This window comes from Astyanax mexicanus, chromosome 6, assembly GCF_023375975.1.
Source record: "Astyanax mexicanus isolate ESR-SI-001 chromosome 6, AstMex3_surface, whole genome shotgun sequence".
Lineage (NCBI taxonomy): Eukaryota > Metazoa > Chordata > Actinopteri > Characiformes > Acestrorhamphidae > Astyanax > Astyanax mexicanus.
Window position 1 is genome coordinate 16,981,024 of NC_064413.1, and position 19,623 is coordinate 17,000,646.

The 19,623-nt window shown below is 37.9% G+C and overlaps 1 protein-coding gene across 3 annotated transcripts in view; it reads right to left on the bottom strand.

The window, feature by feature from the left end:
• LOC103032775 (glycogen debranching enzyme) overlaps window positions 1-19,623 on the bottom strand; it is a 46,525-nt gene that overhangs the window by 26,530 nt on the left and 372 nt on the right. For all 3 annotated transcript variants that reach the window (XM_049480031.1, XM_049480030.1, XM_049480032.1), the window contains 7 exons: window positions 19,358-19,525; window positions 17,667-17,877; window positions 15,857-16,026; window positions 13,704-13,907; window positions 8,629-8,810; window positions 358-469; window positions 140-266 (listed from right to left, as the gene is read on the bottom strand). In XM_049480031.1, the coding sequence (XP_049335988.1) occupies window positions 140-266; window positions 358-469; window positions 8,629-8,810; window positions 13,704-13,907; window positions 15,857-16,026; window positions 17,667-17,877; window positions 19,358-19,439 (1,088 nt within the window). In that variant the 5' untranslated portion in view covers window positions 19,440-19,525. The remainder of the gene's footprint in view (window positions 1-139; window positions 267-357; window positions 470-8,628; window positions 8,811-13,703; window positions 13,908-15,856; window positions 16,027-17,666; window positions 17,878-19,357; window positions 19,526-19,623) is intronic.

Here is a 19,623-nt window from a genome sequence, read left to right on the forward strand (position 1 = left end):
TATTGGAGTGATGGTAAACACTCAGAAAGCATATTTCATCTTGCCTATGCACATTACCACCTTTATGGATGGGATTCAGGGCAATCTCAGTTGATTTGACAAGAAACAGAACAGGAACGTCTCAGGGCAGAGAACTTACGTATGTCTGCCAAACATTTCCAGCGCCATCTTCATGTCTACAGTGTTCCCGAAGCGCCTGTACTGCGGATCCTGTATGATCTTCAGCTTGTGCTCTGTCTTCACTTCTGGCCCATCTGCTTTACCACCTGTATCACACCACAAAACAGGACAATACCATTTATTTTATTTGGTATTTATGTGAGTGACGTGATGGTGTAGCAGGACTACAAAACTCACCAGCCTGCAGCAGCTTCTTAAACTGCTCTACAGCCTTGTCCACATTGACCTGGAGGAACTCCCACAGTTTCAGTGGAGGAAAAACTTCTTTCAGCAGAAATTCTCGGAGTGTCTGGAGATATAGACTGTGGTTTAGCTGTAATACTCCTCACCCATATACTGTATAAAGAAACTGATCACACAGATCCAAAGAAATTGCCCACATTTACTCCCACCATCTCTTTTAGGTCCTATTCATCTTGATAATTAGTGATTTATATCTTTTGATGAAATCTCTGTACTTTTGCCAATGAAGGCTTCTGAAAACAGCAGATTGTGAAACCTTCACTCCTACCCTCTTAAGGTGGATGCTGATGTCACTCACACAATGTTATACACACAACACATAGTACACCAGTGATGACTTTCTTTTTCGGGACATTCCGATGGTTGTTCTGGCTGTGGCTAGTATTTGTGTAATGGCTCTGATTGATTTTCCATCTTTTCTCAGCTTCACAGTTGCTTGTTTTCATGTTGGTTACTCCTCTAACTATAAATGCTCAGTCTGCACAGACTAAACCAAAATCTGAAACTGAGCATGGACATTTAGCGCTATTTATTGTTTAAAAAATCAATGTATCAGGACACAAATGGGCAACAAAACACACCTAAAAATCACATGTTCCAAAACTTTTTCTCACAAGAAAAAATGTCTGGGTTAAGGCAGGAGGTGCTATCTTCTGAACTGCCTCCTGGTGCCGGCTGCTACGCCAGGGGGCAGGCTATATATATATATATATATATATATATATATATATATATATATATATATATATATATATATATACGTCATTTTCAGTTCACTTTTTAAGTTATTAATGCCTCATTTTAAATATCAGGGCTCTCTGGATTCTAGCAAGGAGGTGTGGAGCTACTTTGAGCTGGATAACGGTCATCTGGCCAAATTATGGCCTCATTGTTCAAATACTTTAAAGGGGACTGTAACATCAATAATTTATTAATGAATCGAGCCCATTAACGCAAACGTGTGGTCAACACTGATTAAAACCAGTCGTTTTATTTAGTTTAGTTTTAGTTTTTTATTTTATGCCTGAATATTGGCAATACTCAAAAGTGATGTATTGTTTTTATGTATTGTGTAACTGAGTTACTATGCTATTAAATTTTCTTTATTTCAGGGGCATAAAAGTAATAATTTTATTGTCATTACATGACAACAATATAATTTACAATATTTTGTCCAAAGAATTATTGAGACAGGTCTAATATCTTTGAAACTGTTCTAAGAGATACTAAATAATGTTTATTAAGTACTGTATTTTAATAGCTCAACATGCCTGCTTTTTAATTATTTTTCTATTTTTTTAAATTATCTTTAAATTCTGATAGAAATCAAATCATTTAGGTTCACTTGTATTTTTATGATTTTGAATGAATTGTTATGCATGCAAATAACTCACAGTAAGAGATAGCTCAATAAAAGTTGAGCCTCCACACAACAGGGTTAGTTTTATCACACTGTAATAACAAAGCCTCCCAGAGTAAACAATAAGAGAAGTCCACATCCAGCCATAAATCAAAACATATCATTTTGTATTCACTGAATGTAGTCATATAAAAAGACTTAAAAAAGGTGAAGGAACACATATGCAGCTATGTAGTAGACAAAAAATGTTTGGCTTCACAAACACCTGACATACAAACACAACTCAGGTGGTTTGAGACAAGTTGGAGGAGAGCAGAGTGAAGCTAGCATTGAACTAGAGTTCAGCACCTCTACAACTGCTTTAAGACAGCTGGAGTACCATTTCAGGTTCTACATCATGAAGCACACTGAGAGAATGATGCCATGAGTGTGCAAAGTTTGCATCAAAGCCAAAGCTGCTACTTTGAAGAATCTAAAGAATAAAACATATTTTGGCTTATTTTCATTTTTAATGTCTTTATTATTAATCTACAATGTAGAAAATTATATATATAAAAGAAATAACATTAAATAAGAAGGGGTGTGTCCAAACTTTTGACTGGTATTGTATTTCATCTGGTATTGTATGTCAGATCTTTATCTGACAGTCTAAAGTTCTACTCATAATAAATATTTATTTATGTCTGGGTGCCATTTTTGTATCTACATAGTTTCTAACATATATTAGAAAAGTATGTTTATTTTTGCAAAAACAAAAGATACTTTTACTGAGTTTATATTGCTAACTCACTGTCAGCAATAGCAACATTGCATGATATATAAAGTATATATATATTTTTTTACGTCAACAGCATATCCATAATCACACCTGAGTAAACTGAAGATTGCTGTGTCCCACAGTGTAAAATACATTAATTAGTGTCTGTGCGGAGATACGAGCTAAATGCTCTGGAATTGAGCTACTTAACTCTTAACACATCTTAATGTGCTAAACAGGCTGTCATGCCACAAATCTGAAAGTGAAGTGTCTCAACGACAAAACATCCAAGATCACGTCACTCGATGACATAATGGCCTAATGACTACCAAAACAATCATACTTAAGATAACGTCCGCTTATTTGAGATTATTTAACCTCCATCCATCAAGGTTTGAAGAAAATATGACGTGGTTTCCTTCTTGTGTTTCTAAGAAACCAAACAGTAGATTGTTGGTTTATTTTTCTCACTATTTAAATCATTAAACATCGTACTTGAGTAGCACAACTGAAAACCAGCAGCTAATCACACTATTTACACTATATATATATAAAATGTTATTTTGTTTGTTATTATTATTTTCTACATTGTAAATTAATATTGAATAAATCTAAACTATGAAATAATGCATATGCAATTATGAAACAAACCAAAAAGTGTTAAACAAGCCAAAATATGTTTTTCAGTTTTAAAAGTAGCAGATTTTGCTTTGTGCACTCTCTGCATTAATCTCTGGAATATTAATCATATTAATCATATTAATCTTTTAATGTCAAACCCAAAGGTATGCAGTCTACAGTAAAAATAAATAGATTGGCCTTATTGTTCCAATACTTTTGGAGGGGACTGTAACCTTAATAATTTTTTTATGAAGAGAGCTCATTAATGCAAATGTGACTTAACACTGATTAAAAACAGTAGTTTTATGTTAGCTATTTTTTTATATTTAGAACTGTTATATCCCAAATTCAATATCTGAATATTCTCAATATTTAAAAGTCAATTGCTTTTTTTAAATGCAATATGTAACTGAGTTAGTAATAGTATGCTATTAATTCTCAGTCTGCTTCATATAGAACCTGGAATGGTTCTCCAACTGTCTTAAAGAAGTTCCTTTACTCTTTCCTTTACTCTGCACTCCAAGTCATACCAAACTACTTTGGTTGGGTTTATATGACTGGTGCTTGTGAAGGCCAAACACTTTTTTGTCTACAACCAAACTGCAAATGTGTTCTTTTATAGTGTTTAAAGACCTCCTTCTGCTTAAATCCACTTTTTCTTGTGCTTTGTGAAATACTATAGGTCTCTCTGAGTTGTGTATACATGCTGCACATGAAACTGTTTCTCAGCCTGCCTTGACTGCAGTAGCTAGTAAAAGAAAATCCTCAGAAATACGAGTTGAACAGAGAGAGGTTAGGGTGTCTACGTAAACCAGTAACTTTATGGCCACGCCCACCTTGGCTCAGGACCACCCAGAGGCCCGGGCTGGAGCAGAGCCGACACTGTCTCGTTAGCTAAGGAGATGCTAACAGCTCTGTTTACAGCTTCTGTTTACAGAGCTAGTTAGTGTTATCTATCTTGTGTAAGTATCACTTTCGTGTCAGATTTTATGATATAAAGTGTACTCTGGGGCTTCGACGTGGTGAAACTGCCCAAGCACCGAATCACCAAGTCTGAGGTAAGAGTTTAGTAGGCGTTATCCACAGGGGTTATTTGCACTGCCGTGGGGATAGTGGCGTCATGGCAACGGTGAAGGGGAGGAGGGGAGGTTTTTTTTTTGCACTGCCGCTGGGAGACCGGCATCGCAACGGGCAGTCTCTACTTGCACTCGCAACCGGCATTGATAACTTCTCTCGGCCACGGAGCAGCTCAAGTCTGACGTTAAGCGTTAAGTTTAGGGGTTAATTTTACCTAGCACTCAGTGCTATATCTTTATAACTAAGGCTGTATCTCTGAGAACATTTTGTCCTTTGAGTTTTAGAGCTGTAAAATTTACTGTGTGGGGGGAATGCTGGTAGGCATTCTATGCTGCAGTGCTGTTAGCCAATCAGAGGCGATATATTTGCTTGTATGAATATTTATGAGCAAGAGCCAAAACCTGTCTTTCTTCAGAGACCTCTAGTACAGTGAACTATAGCAGGGCTAAATAGAAACCCCTGAGCAATTTTTCTCAAACAACAGCTCACATGGCATTCATTTATACTAGAGACCACAACTATACTTTTTAAAATGAATTTAAAAACGATGGAAGGAGACATTTAATATTAATCTACAATGTAGTACATAATACAAATAAAGAAGAATTAATTATTAATTAGAATGTGAGTCTAAACTTTTGACTGGTACTGTACCTGAACCCTACAATCTGTTATTTGTCATGTAGTGCTGCACTATATCATCTGCCTAAACTCCGATTTCTGTTATTTTCATATATAATCTTTGGAGTGAATAAAATATCTTAGTGCCAGCAGATCTGTCCTCAAAGCTAAATGTGGCTAAAAGAATCTAAAGTATAAAACATTCTTGTTTTCGTTTACTAAATAGTTCCATGTGTTCATGTATAGCTTTAATGTCTTCAGTATTACATTTTCTAATTCACGTTTGACTGGTACTGTAAATATATAATTGCATTTAGACATTTAAGTTACTGTAATTTTAACATATTATAAAAATAAGCATTCAAATGTTCTGTGTACAAATATTACGAAACATTTTGTTGTGCTGAATTTTTGTAGAATTTATTCACTTCTAATCTAAGGATTTATTACTATAGGTGCAAAAAAGTCAATCAGTTTTGGCCAAAGTTCAGGAAATACCAAGCCACTTAGAAAATACCAACAGTGTGCAAATCTGTCATTAAAGGGAAATGTGGCTCCTTAGATGCATCTAAAGGATATCATAATTCTGCATGTGTTCATGTATAGCTTCATGTAATATGTCTTCACTATTAAATGTATAATGTAAAAAATTATGAGAATCATGAACAGAAAAAAAAACATTAAATGAGAAAAGGTGTGTCCAAACTTTTGACTTACCCTGTACATGTTTTAGTCCAAGATTATGGAGTACTAGGTCATAGTGACCTATCTGAGGTCAATCTAACATGCCTTTGTAAGTCTGCCAAGTTTGTCTCAGTAAGTTTCCACTGTGAGCATCTTAACCATATATGTCATTTTCTGGGATTTTACTCAAATTTTTAATATGAGGGTCAAAAACACTTCGCAACATATTAATGATTTGGAGATATATGCAGAAAGCTTGTGTGTCTGTACTTGGTTTTGTATGATTTTCTGTGGACTAAATTCTAAATTACTGCTATACATGCATTATTTCTGTCTAACAGTGTAAAATACATGAATAAGCTTGGGGAAAATAAGCCAAATGTCCTTGGGTTGAGCTACTGGTTAACCTTTAACCCATTATAATGGACTAAACAGGCTCTCAAGCATCATACCTGCACTCAGTGACACTTTAGAATGACGTCGCTCAATAAAATCAGGGCCTAATGACAGACTACCAAAACAATCAGGCACAGATAAGATAACGCCTGTTCATGAAAGATTATTCAATATCCATCTATCAAGTCTGGTCTGAAGAAAATATGTCAGGCTGCTCCCTCTGTGTTGTTCTAAGAAACAAAAAGACAAGTTTACTTATCTTACTATAGTGTATTTATGTTATGCCATTAAAAATCTGCGGCTGATAATAAGATTAGAAGATTATATAATTCTGTGAGCTTTTACAATATTGGAAACTTATATTAATATACAGAGCAAGGGTCAGTGCGTGTAAAGCATATCACAACTGGACTTCGGAGCACTGAAACGAGCTCTTTGTAGTGATGGATAATGCCTCTCTATACGGCAGTTTAATGCATGAATCATTGTGTGCAGAAACTTCCGCGCTCTGCACAGAACTCCCTAATCTCAACCCCACCAAACACATGTGGGATGTATTGGAGTGCTTCACAACACACATCACCATTCCTGCAGTTTAAATCCTGAGTTTACTTTACTCCCTAACTCCAAACACCACTTAATAAAGAAAAAAATCAAGGTCTTCAGGGACATGTGAACATTCTAAGTGTGTTAGATCTGAAACCTCCAGGGAGGTAGGTCTCCAGGACTTCAGTAAAAGTACAATTAAGTGTACTACTAAATGTTTTACTAAATATTAAAAGTAAAAGTACAGTACTGTGTTATGTAGTTTTTTTTCCAGAAAGCAGTGGAAAGTCTAAAAGGTCAGGTTGATCTCTTGATTCACTCAATGATGAGCAGCTTCATCAAACCCGGTGACAATAAATCAGCTCCCGTGCCCTATGCTGCTATAGACTGAATCCCACCTTCTGGTGGTGAAAACTTGGTACTGCATCATAGATTTTAGATCTGCAGGTAATGAGGGTTCATAACTTACTAAAAGGAGTAATCATAAAATCTGGCATGTCAGTAACAAAGGTAACACTTGGCTTAGATGGTCCATTTGATGGCCTTATTGATGCTCAACTGAAATTTAACTAACATTCAACTGCATGTCTATTAAATGCAATTGAACTGAAAGGTGAAAGTAATTGATTCTCTATTGAATGTAACCCTACATCCAACTCTAACCCAAACTCTAATCTTAACATTTTAGGATTGGGTGTAGAGTTAAATTTAAAGTTTAGGGTTTTAGGGTTGATTAAGGGTTAAGGTTAGGCTTAAATGTAGGGTAAGGTTCTATTTTGAATCATTTAAATTCAACACAGGGTTAAGTTGCATTCAAAAGACATTCAGTTGAATATTAGTTGAAAGTCACTTGAGCACCAACAAGGCCATAAACTGGAACATCCACGTAATATTACCACAAAAGGGTTTTCTACCCATGAGCTGCAATATTGGAACCTCATTATTTGCTTGTTTGTTTGTCTTATAATTTGCAAATAAAATAAATTTAAAGTAAACTGAACACAGTTTCTGCCAGTGGACTGGATACTAATCAAGGCCTAGATATCTAATCAAGCCATAATAATAATGGCTCCAGTACCATTATGAGAACTATCTAACAATTCCATTCTAGTTTTACCACTTGTTTTCTACCATTTTCTTTCTAGTTTTCTTTTGGCAGTCCAATTAGCAATCTGTTCATATGAACTGCCCCTATCACTTGTAATTCCCCAACACTAGAAGGGTGAAGACTAGCATATATCTCCTTGGACACAAGTGAAGTTAGCAACCATATTTTAAGGAACCGTTGCTAATGTAAGAGCCTGTGCTGACCAGCATCACACTATGGGTGTGACACTGCTTACCATTTACCTACCCCTGAAAGAGCAAAGTCAGTTGTGCTCTCTCAGGCTCTTTTTGTGGCTGCTGATGGCAAGAAGCGTTCAAGTGTTCAAAGACTCTTTACTGAATTCTGTGTATGTATGTGCAGTATGAATATGCAGTATCGCGTATGAACCAATCTTATTTCTACCCCTTGGCTCTTTCTATTTTGTTTGTTCACGTCTAGGGGTAGGGTGTCTTGATTCTTGTTAGGTTGGAGGGGTAGGGGGAAGTATTAGGGCTACATGACCTTTCAAAAGGATTTTTTTCAGAGGCTCACTCAAAAAAAAAAAGGGCGTTAAGAATCACTGGCAATGATGTTTAATTTTAATGTTTATGGCCATTTTCTTTATAGCAAGTATAAAAATCGCTAGTAGCTTATTTCAGAAACTAGCTAGCTAGATATTTTTCCTGTTCCACCCTATATGGTGCAACAGAGCAGCATTTAAGGTGGAACAAAAAAATTAACTAAAATAAAGGCTAATAAAAGCTAATTTCAGCTCCCCATCACATAAGGAATTAAGGAATGGAATATAATAATTAATTGCTGTGCCACCTGACCCCTTTCTGAAGACATACGGTGCAATAAAGTTCACTAGTCAATCAGCAGCTAGGTTGCTGAACTTTAGCGCTTCACTGAAATTGGTTATATCTGTTTTGGGTGCTTGATGGGTTTTTCCAGTTCTTAGGGGAGAGAACAGAGTTACAAGTGGAACGGTTACACTTTAAAACAAGGGGTAGGGGTACAAAAGAGAATTATGAAAAAAAGGCCCAACAAACTCACCTTAAGCTGCTTCTCATTCTCAACAAGCGATGGTATTCTGCTGTCACTGTATCTCCCATCTGCGAGGTCACAGTTAAAATGCCAAAGGGCTCTGTCCAGTATCCAGGCCGGCTTCAGGTGGGGAGAATTCACCAGGTTGTAGCCACATTCTGGATGAAGTCGTAGCCACTTGCTGTTAGACGCTAATAAAAAAAAAAAAAAAACAACAAAAAAAACTATGAGCATGATCTCATAAATTACCAGCATAAATACAAGTATTTTATGAAAACTAAATCAAGAATATGATATACACACAATTCCACTTTGATAGCCGCAGAGCCGAGCTCATATCATGCAAAACTTATCCCTCATCCTCACATGACCTCATTAATCATGCTGCACTTCTGAGATGTTTGAACCTGCAACAGCACCATCTTGCACATAGTTAGCATAAGTTACATCCATGCGCCATTTATAGATCTACACACAGGATCTTCTTTAAGCTCGGAGGTGGATAGGATTTCAGGATACTATTAGGCATTTGACCTTCTGAACACAGCCTTTGACACCTTACTCAGTGCTTCTGAAAGTCAGAGCCTTTACCTTAGCTTTACAGTATGAGGGGGATTCTACGATAAGGGTGCCATGTGTTTCACACTGGATATATATTTACAAATACAGTACCAGTTAAAAATTCTTTAAAAAAGTCTTTTTCCTACACTGTACATTAATACTAAAGTCATCCAGACTATGAATGAAAACATAAGGACTAAACTAAACTGTACTACTGTACTAATACAGTTTAGACATAAGGATTCAACTAACATAAGGACTAAACTAAACTGTACTACTGCACTCAAAATTGTTAAACAAATCAAATATTAAAATCAAATACTCTGCCAAACATTTGGGTTATCTTACTTTTGGTGCTGTTAACGTTTGGTTTCTGAGGCTGGTAACTCCGATAAACTTATCCTGTGCAACAGACGTCACTCTATTTTTTTTTTTCCTATGGTGGCCCTGATGAGGGCCAGTTTCATCATAACATTTCTAATGGTCTTTGTGACTCCACTTGAGAGTACTTTTAAAGTTCCTGAAATGTTTCGGATTGTCTGACCTTCATATCTTACAGTCGTTTTTTCTCTACTTTTAGTTGAGTATTTCTTGCCATAATATGGATTAGAACATTATTCAAATAGAGCTATTCACTGTATACCAACCAATTCTACTCTTCACAACTTTACAACTGATGCTCTCAAACACATTAAGTGTTTCAAGGGATTAATTCTTGTTTAGCACAGCTGTTAACTGAAAGAGGTGTTTGCATAACTAAAGCAGTGTTATACCAGAGCCCTGGAGCACTTTTTTTTCACAAAAAACAGCTCACAGGGCATTCATTCATACTAGAGACTACAAATAGACATTATAAAATAAAAGAAAAAATTAAATAAGACCTTTAAAGAATCTAAAATATAAAACCTATTCTGGTTTGTTCACTTAATAATTTCATATGTGTTTCCTCTTAGTTTGGATGACTTTAGTATTACTCTACAATGCAGACATGTTTAAATAATAAAAAACATAGATTTTAAGCTTAAAAGTCTTCCAAACAAATATTTATATTATTAAGTTATATTTCTCAATGTCTTCATGTTTCTCTAAACATCACCATGGATATTACTCAAATTAAACCTTATACAATTAAAACAAAGAACAATAATTAGAATGTCCTTTATATACTTATTTATATATTATACAACTGGATCTCTCGACCCAAATTCAGAGAAGGATTTTGGCTTTTCTTCCCCTTTTTGCTGTACCTCTCTTGCTCTCCCATGTTTTATATCTAATTGATAAGAGCAGTATAAGAGGTAAGTTCCCCTGCGGTATTATTAGTTTGTTACCACATTAATAAGGCATTAAGAGAGCCATTAGCAGATGTAACAGAAGTATTAACATTCGTTATTCAAGTAGAAGTATAGATACTAGAGTTTAAAATACTTCAGTAGACCTTATATTAAAATGATAATGTTAATAAACTTGGGATGCACTAGGCTCCCTATTTAAGCTGCATATATGTCCATTGAAAACTAATGTATTGTAAAATGCAAATATATTGAAGCTTAGTTAGACGTTTGGCTCGAGGTCACTTGAGTCTCTGCACGGATCATCTTCATACTAGACTACATATGTCTGCTATGTTCTTTCTGGAGTGTGACGTGAGGTGTGCCAATAGGGTATAAGAATGGTATATGTTTATACTTCTCATTTAACCACAATCAAATTCCCTCCATCTGGATGTAGAGATTTGTCTGCATAACAAGCTCAAATGAAATAGGAGTAACAAGTCTATTTTTATAACGTAAGGAGTAGAAAGTTCAGATAATGTGGTGAAAATGTAAGGAGAAGAAGTCAAAAGATGTCTAAAATATAATATAAAGTAGAGATAATCAAAATTTCTACTTAATTAAGGTAACAATGTATTTGTCATTCATTACTTGACACCTCTTGCCATTTAAGGGAATATTAGACCATTTACTGTTTCACTATGTTATAGAAACACCAGCACAGTTAATTGGTTTACAATCGCTATGGTTAGGAAACATGTAATGTAATGTAATGTAGTCGCAAACAGGAGAGTTCCAAAGCCCCACACCAAAACCCAGCACCAACACAATATTTTACCTTGTTAAAATCCAACATAAAACAATAGAACACCAACTATTGTTAAATGTGAGTGTATGTAAGTTTAGATGCTAATAAAATCTGATATACCATGGTGTAATCCTGAATGTCCTCTTACACTGCACTCTTAACTAAATTAAACCATACCACCAGCCAATTAGCAAGCTGTTTCAAAGCAGGATACAAATACTTGCAGCAAAGAGGCTACAAAAAGCCCCATTCATTTCCCTGCCAAGGCTGATATTGGCCTCAGGTTTCCCAGTGTTTGGACTCCTTCCAGAATTAATTCTGTTTGAGTAAACAGACTCCCTGTTTTGTGTGGCACTATTTCCTCTCATTTAAAATATACACAGAAAAAGAAATGTGTTCGCAGGCCTTTTATCAATGTAGTATCAACTATTTTTACTTCCTGAATCTTCTCTTAAAACCTCTTAAGATTTAAAAAAAGGAAGCTGCCATACAGCAACATCCATAAGCAGCAAAAATTAACCCAAAAAATTATTCTCAGATCTCAGATCTCACAAATGTAAACATGCCTGTATTAAACTTTTTTTCTTCCTTTCTTGATTTAATGTTTTAAATCATACCATACCAAATCAGACCCTAAATTAATAGTGAGCGAGTATTCCTGCTCCTGGTCTCCCCACAACTATAACTAAAAGTTAAAACAAGCACGTGGGGTTCGGAGTGGTCCAGAAGGCTAATCGCTGCCACTACGATCAAGAGATCGCTGGTTCGAATCCTGTTCATGTAGCTTGCCATCAGCTACTGGAGCCCTGAAAGAGCACAATTGGCCTTGATCTCTCTGGCTGGGTAGCTCCAAAGAGTGATGTCGATCAGCACGAGGCATCTGTGAGCTGATGTATCAGAACCGAGTCGCTGCACTTTCCTCTGAGCGCACTATGATGCTACTCGGCAATTCTGCAGCAGTTTAAAAAGAGGCAGAGTCTAACTGTTGTGGCATTACTAGTGATACGGGGAGTCCTAATGAGTGGGTTGGGTAATTGGCTGTGTAAACTGGGAAGAAAACATGTGTCTTCTCACATGTTTAATGTTAATGGACAGAGAGCTACGAAAATGATTGTGTGAAATAGTACCTAAACCTATGGTATTGCCATACACTGACCTTGTCAAATTTGATTCAACAAACCTCTGCCCCCTTTACTAAAGGCTGAAATTCCTCAAGCAACACTGAAAGGACAGATGAAACACAGTAATGTCAAAGATAATGCTGGGATCTACTTTTAGCGCACTGCAATGTCAGCAAAATGTCAAAAGTGAACACCATTATCATACATGCATAAGAAATGTCCATGTGCTTCTCTGACAAAGCCTAAGAGATGTGGAATTTTCATGGATACTTCTTCAGTCTGTTCATCAGATCAAACATCTTGGACCATGTTTCGGTGATGTCATCGTCCTCTGTGGGAGATGAACTGGAAAAGCTGACCTTCACACTAGCAGCTAATGACAAAGAGCTCCAGAAGCTGGGAGTGTGATGCAACTGAGACAGCTGCTGCTGCAATACTCCACCCCTGCTCTATACGGGTAAGGCTTGGTGTTGGTTTTTGCATGCTGATAGAATACAGAGAGCCTAGCGTCATTAAAGATCTCCTTCTGCTAAAATATAGTTCTCCCTGAGTTGTATATGATGCTACACATAAAACTCTTCCTCAAACCCCATTGTCTGCAGTAGCAAAGAAAAGAAAATACTTTAAAAAAAAAAAGAGTCGATCAGGAAAAGCACTGTGTCTACATACAACTTGTGAATTCATGGCCTCGCCCACCTCGGTTCGGGACCACCCACAGACAGCACTGAAGCCGGCAGCAGCAGAGCCGACACTGTCTTATCAGAGCTCACAGCTCTGTTTACACCAGCTACAAGTTAGCATTAGCTATCTTGTGTAAGTAACTAAAGGTTTAAATCGGATCTCCGGTTGATTCTGCGTTTTACAGAGACTTTAAATATGCACTAGGAAAGCACAATTTGACAAGGCAGCACAACTCAACAGAACACTGGTCAAAGCAGGTGCCGTATCAATGCTGCGGGGAGGGGGGCGGGGTGAGTGAGCCGCTCAGCCTCTGTTAGCCAATCAGAGGCGATATGTTTGCATGTATGAATATTCATGAGCAAGAGCCGAAATCCTGTCCTTCTTCATAGACCACTAATTCAGTGAAATAAAGCATGGTCATAAAAAAACACCAGAACACTTTTTTTTTCACAAAAAACTGCTCACATGGCATTCATTCATACTAGAGACCACAACTAGACATTTTAAAATGAATGAAAAAGTTTTCCCCTGATCAGGATATACCCCACAAGTACCACCACTACTTTTGAGCTAACCGTTAAATTACACATGCCCTCGAACTAAATGAAGAACATTGAAAAAGGTACAACAGCATCATACCGGTATGATTGTACACAACGTCAGTGATGCACAGCACGCCCCATTCATTCCTGATCTTGTCTATCAGATTCCCCACATCTGTCCACGTGTAGTTCTTCCCCAGAGGAGAAAAATCTGGGTTCAGTTCCAATTGGTCAGCTATGGAGTAGCCTGAGCGTGACTTTCCCAGCAGCTGAAGCGGTGTCAAGTGGATCATGTTGTAGCCTGAAAGAGGAGAGCAGATCTTTCAGGACAGGACAACAATCAATGGAAAATATGATGGAAATAATGGAGTATCAGTTTTTACAGCTGTTATAGCTAGGCTATTGTTAAACTGTTGTCAATCTCCATGCTCCCTCAGCTTCAAAGCATTACTTAGCTTAGTAGCTTAACTATAATTAGGCATTACAACTCCAAATCCAAAAAAGCTGAGACACTGTAAATAAATGTAATAAAAACAGAATGCAATGACTTCCAAATCACAGTAAAACATAGAACACATATCAGATGTTAACATTTTCCCATTTTATGAAAAACATTAACTCATTTAGAACTTAATGGCAGCAATGGTTGTTTTTTTTTTTAAGTTGGAGAAAGGGCCATCAAAAGGCAGGAAAACTAACTGGTACTAAAAAAACAGCTGATTTAGAAATGCAGAGTAAAGGAAAGATTCACCAACGTGTTTAAAACTAGGTCTAAAAATTGTTAAACAATTGCAGAAAAATGTAAAATTGCAAGATTTTCTGACCATCAGTACATAACATCATCAAAAGCACCTACAAGGGATAAGGCTGATGCCAGTATTGGATGCTGGTGATCTTTGGGCCCTCAGGTGGCACTGCATTAACAACAGACATGATTCTGTACTGGAAATCACTGCATTCCACCCTAAAATACTAGATATGATCCATCTATAACCAATATCAAGCTGGGTGTGCTTTGTGAACTCAGATCGTACCTCACTGGGCGCTCGTTCAAGGTGTCGTGGCAAGGACAGCTGTCCTCAGCCCGCTCCTTATCCACTGGGGTTCCCCAAGGTTCGGTACTGGGACCCCTTCTCTTCTCCATATACACCACCTCTCTTGGTCAGGTTGTCCGCTCACACGGATTTTCCTACCATTGCTTTGCTGATGACACCCAGCTATACCTGTCGTTCTCACCTGAAGATCACTCAATCTCTGCACGGATATCGCAGTGTCTCTCTGACATATCCTCATGGATGAAGGAGCATCACCTTCAATTAAATCTCTCAAAGACTGAACTTCTGGTTATACCAGCAAAACCATCTTTTCAACACAACTTCTCTATAAGCATCGACTCTCTCTCTCTCACCGACAAAGGTTGCTAGGAACCTGGGTGTTCTGGTTGATGACCAACTCTCATCCACGCACCATGTGGCCTCGGTTGCTCGGTCCTGCCGCTTTGCGCTCTATAACATCCGAAAAATTAGACCGTTCTTGACGCAACAGGCCACCCAACTCCTGGTGCAAGCGGTCGTCATCTCACGCCTCGACTACTGCAATGCCCTGCTAACTGGCCTCCCGGCCTGTGTAGTAAAACCACTCCAGATGATACAGAACGCAGCAGCACGTCTGGTCTTCAACCAGACAAAACGGGCACATGTCACCCCGCTGCTCATTGAGCTCCATTGGCTACCAGTTGATGCTCGCATCAAATTCAAAACTCTTACAATCGCCTACAAGGTGATGACAGAACAGGCTCCTTCCTACCTGCACTCGCTCCTGAAGGCTTACGCTACCTCCCGGCCGCTGCGCTCCTCCAATGAACGTCGCCTCGCTTTGCCAAACATTCACACAAAGCAATCCAGACTGTTCTCATACAGAGTTCCCCAATGGTGGAACAAACTACCTTCCACTACCAGATCAGGAGAATCTCTCGCTATCTTTAAGAGACTCCTGATGACAGAGCTCTTCAAAGAGCACTTACTCTCTTAACACCTCTAACACACTAACTACTTCTAACCTCATTTCCTTCTCCCCTCCTTCACTCCTCTATCCTATTATTCCCCTTTGACCTCCTTTTATCCCTATCCAAAGATGTTTTACCTTTAAACTTATTTTACATTGTACTTGACTATTGTAAGTCGCTTTGGACAAAAGCGTCTGCCAAATGTAATGTAATGTAAATGTAATGTAATGTAATGTAACTCTCACCAGTTTCCTTGGCCACTCTAAATCGGTCTATCCATTCATCCAGTGGACCCAGACACTTGGACATATAAGTCTGAATGGTGATGCTGTCCAGTGGCAGTATCTTCCTCTCATGACCCACACGTAGCAGTGGGTCCACCACAATGTAGCCACCACCTGTCCTCTCCTCATTCCTAACAGTAAAATAATTAAAGTAAACACAGGAGTTTCAGAGATTGAAACACAGAGATTACTTTAACAGCCAAAGTTATCTAACAAAGAACTTCAGTATGCTACTGTTCACAGTCCACAATAACACCAGACAATCCACAGCTGTAATCAACTCTAGTTCTGGAGACCTATCCAAAAATCCTGAAGATGTTTTAGGAGTTTCAGCCCACTCACCTGACCTATCTAAATTCTGCCCTTAGGATGAGATAAATGGGGCTATGTCCGGACAGAAGACAAATCTAATGAAGATGCTGTTAATGAGGTTTGAGGTTAGGTTTACTTATTGACCTTATTCCTGGCAGATTATGTTTGTCTGGGCATTTGTCTATTTATTTGTTCTTGTTTTTCCAGATCTTACACTGACTTCCACAGTTCCCCTTAACTGGCCTTTTTAAGTTGAGAGCTAACAGCATTTAATGCTTATTTTATAGCTATTGTATCTGTTGTCTTTAGAGAAGCCTAAGCATCTAATCTGGAGTTGGTCCAGGCTTTTTTACTGTCCAAGATGTTACTGTCCAAGATGACTGTCCAAGCTGTCATTAGCAAGTGATCAGACCGAATTTGCATGTCCAGGTGTCACAGATGTATCTGCATGGGTTGCAGTGGTAACAAGGTTGACTTCAGTAACTATGGTAACTTTTGGTGTTCCTCTTAGATGCGTTTTGAATGACGCAAAAGACATGCTGATTTGAGCGTCCAGACTACACATCTTTAAAAAATCCGATGTGATTTGGATCTGATTTGCAAAAATCTAGTTTATAGCTGCCCAGACTATCAAAAAACAATCTGGAGGGTGTTCCTAGTGGCTGCCACTATTATCAGGAGATCACAGGTTTGAATCCTGTTCATGTAGCTTGCCATCGGCTACCGGAGCCCAGAGAGAGCACAATTGGCCTTGCTCTCTCTGGGTGGGTAGATGGCGCTCTCTCTCCACATCTTTTCAAAGGGTGATGTCGATCAGCACAAGGCGTCCGTGAGCTGATGTATCAGAACCAAGGACCTGCGCTTTCCTCTGAGTGCGCTGTGATGCTACTCGGCAATGCTGCATCAGCAGCAGTTGGAAAAGAGGCGGTGGCTGACTTCACATGTTTCAGAGGAGGCATGTGCTAGTTTTCACCTTCCTGGTGTGTTGGGGCACCACTAGTGATAGGGGGAGTCCTAATGAGCGGGTTGGGTAATTGGCTGTGTAAATTAAGGAAAAAAATCTGAAATAAAATTATAAAAAAGGAGACTGTAGACAATTCAGACATGCCAAAATTCAGATTTGGGCTCCCAATCTAAAAATAATTGTAGAACCTATCAGGATGGTAACTGTTCTACAGTAGGGGTGTCAAGTCATAACGGGAAAGGACCAGTACAGTTAAGCAAAAGCACATGTGCTCGGCTGTTTGAAGAGGGACCAGTTGATTAAAAGTAAAGTGAAAACAGGTGAACTGCTGTTATTTAAGAGTGAAAATCTTAAGCCAAATCATCCCTTTGCAGATACAGTTTAACACCCTGTTCTAGAGACTTTTGACATCAATATACCAGCATCCCCAGTCTTCCCTCTCCAACAATAAAAAGATTTTAAGAAAGAGATAAGAAAGACATCTCCTTCACTCACCCACAGCCGAAGTAATACTGATAAGATCCTGCAATCTCCAGGTCCAGTCTGCAGTACTTGTCCGAGTCATCCTCCCTGCCAGTGGGATTAATCCAATCCAGAGCGTGGAACACCTGGCTGTTGAACTTCTTTCCTTTTATTGGGTAGTTGGTGTGGACATGTACATGCTTCCCCTGCAGGGTCGGCCCTAGACGGAACTGGAGCTCAAAGCCTGAGAAAAGATGAAATAATACATGAAAAAAATCCATAAAAACGATAATCAAACCCTATTTAGTATTACTTAGTACAGTCTTGCAATATATTTTGTCTACTCAAACGATTTAGACTTTTTGTAAATACAAAATACAATGTGATCTGGGCTCAATCAGATACACATACAGCTCTGGAAAAAAATAAGAGACCACTTAAAAAATTTGAATTTCTTTGATTTTACCAAAGTGAAAACCTCAATTTATAATCATGAATATAATCAGAAGATGGATGATCACAAGCCATCAAACCAAGCTGAACTGCTTGATTTTTTGCACCAGGAGTGGCATAAAGTTATCCAAAAGCAGTATGTAAGACTGGTGGAAGAGAATATGCCAAGATGCATTACAACTTTGATTAAAAACCAGGGATATTCCACCAAATATTGATTTCTGAGTTTTTGTGAACTTTATGACTTTATAAACTTTATAAATATAAACTTGTTTTCTTTGCATTATTTGAGGTCCGAAAGCTCTATCTTTTTTGTTATTTCAGCCATTTCTCATTTTCTGCAAAAAATGCTCTAAATGACAAATTTTTATTTGGAATTTGGGAGAAATGTAGTCTGTAGTTCATTTTATTCAAAAAATATACCTATAAATAGCAGAATCAGAGAAACTGATTCAGAAACTGAAGTGGTCTTTTCATTTTTACACAGTTGTACTTCATAGTAAACTAAACATTCTGTGTATATACATATATGACTATATGCTACTAGATATACTCCTCTTTCTTAAGTGTAATTTGGTTCTTATTTTTGTGTGTAACTTTATATTGCTACTGTAATGCGGCAGTTTTCTTTGGGATCAGTAAAACAAATCTTTCATTAATTTTTTCTATCTATCTTTCTATATCTATTTAACTACCATACTTTATGCTAAAACTATGAACATAACTCCACTGTTGTGCCCTGAAGCTGGCAGTGATTGCAGACACGCCCACCTACAACATGCAACTAAGTGGTAAGAGTGACTGTGAAAGTGGCTACTTTAGGTAAATATATCTAAATTAAACAAAACTGAACTAAACAAAGTCAGCATATCTGCATGTATTTACATTTATTTACATTTGCTTGGTGAGCCAGTGGCTAAATGCACCAGCTGCACAGTCAGACTTTGGACGAGGACTCAAAAAGTGAAAATAACCCCCAAGGCACTTATTCTACTAATTCTGTATCTATGAGATATTTCTGTCCCTGCAAGATACACCGAGGTAATGTATAATATGGGACACATAAATCAGCTCCAGCCTAAGAGGCTTGTGTTTCAGTAAGACTCAGATAGATCAACTAGTGTAAGCAAAAGCCAGGGTTAGTAGTCCTATCTGCTGCAAATCAAGCAGCAGAGGTCTAGAGCAACTAATAGCCTTTCCTTCAAAGCTGTTGTCAACTTCACAGTAACTTCCAGAGTAGCATAGAAATCCAGTGTTAAGGCTGGACATACCTTGCTCCAGACGAAACAGAGTCCTGTCCAGTCTCTCCATTTCATTCAGCAGGAATACCCTGGTCTGTGTGCTGCGGAACATACTGCCTTTCTTTTTTTAGGATGCCCTTTACACACGAGAAACTGTGCCTCTAGACTCTGTCACAACACCTTCGACAAGAGCACAGGCTATAGGATAAATTTGGACACAAGTGGACAATGAGTATGAGGGGGGTTACAGACATAGATCCAAATATATATCAATAAACTGTATGTGCATGCTTCCC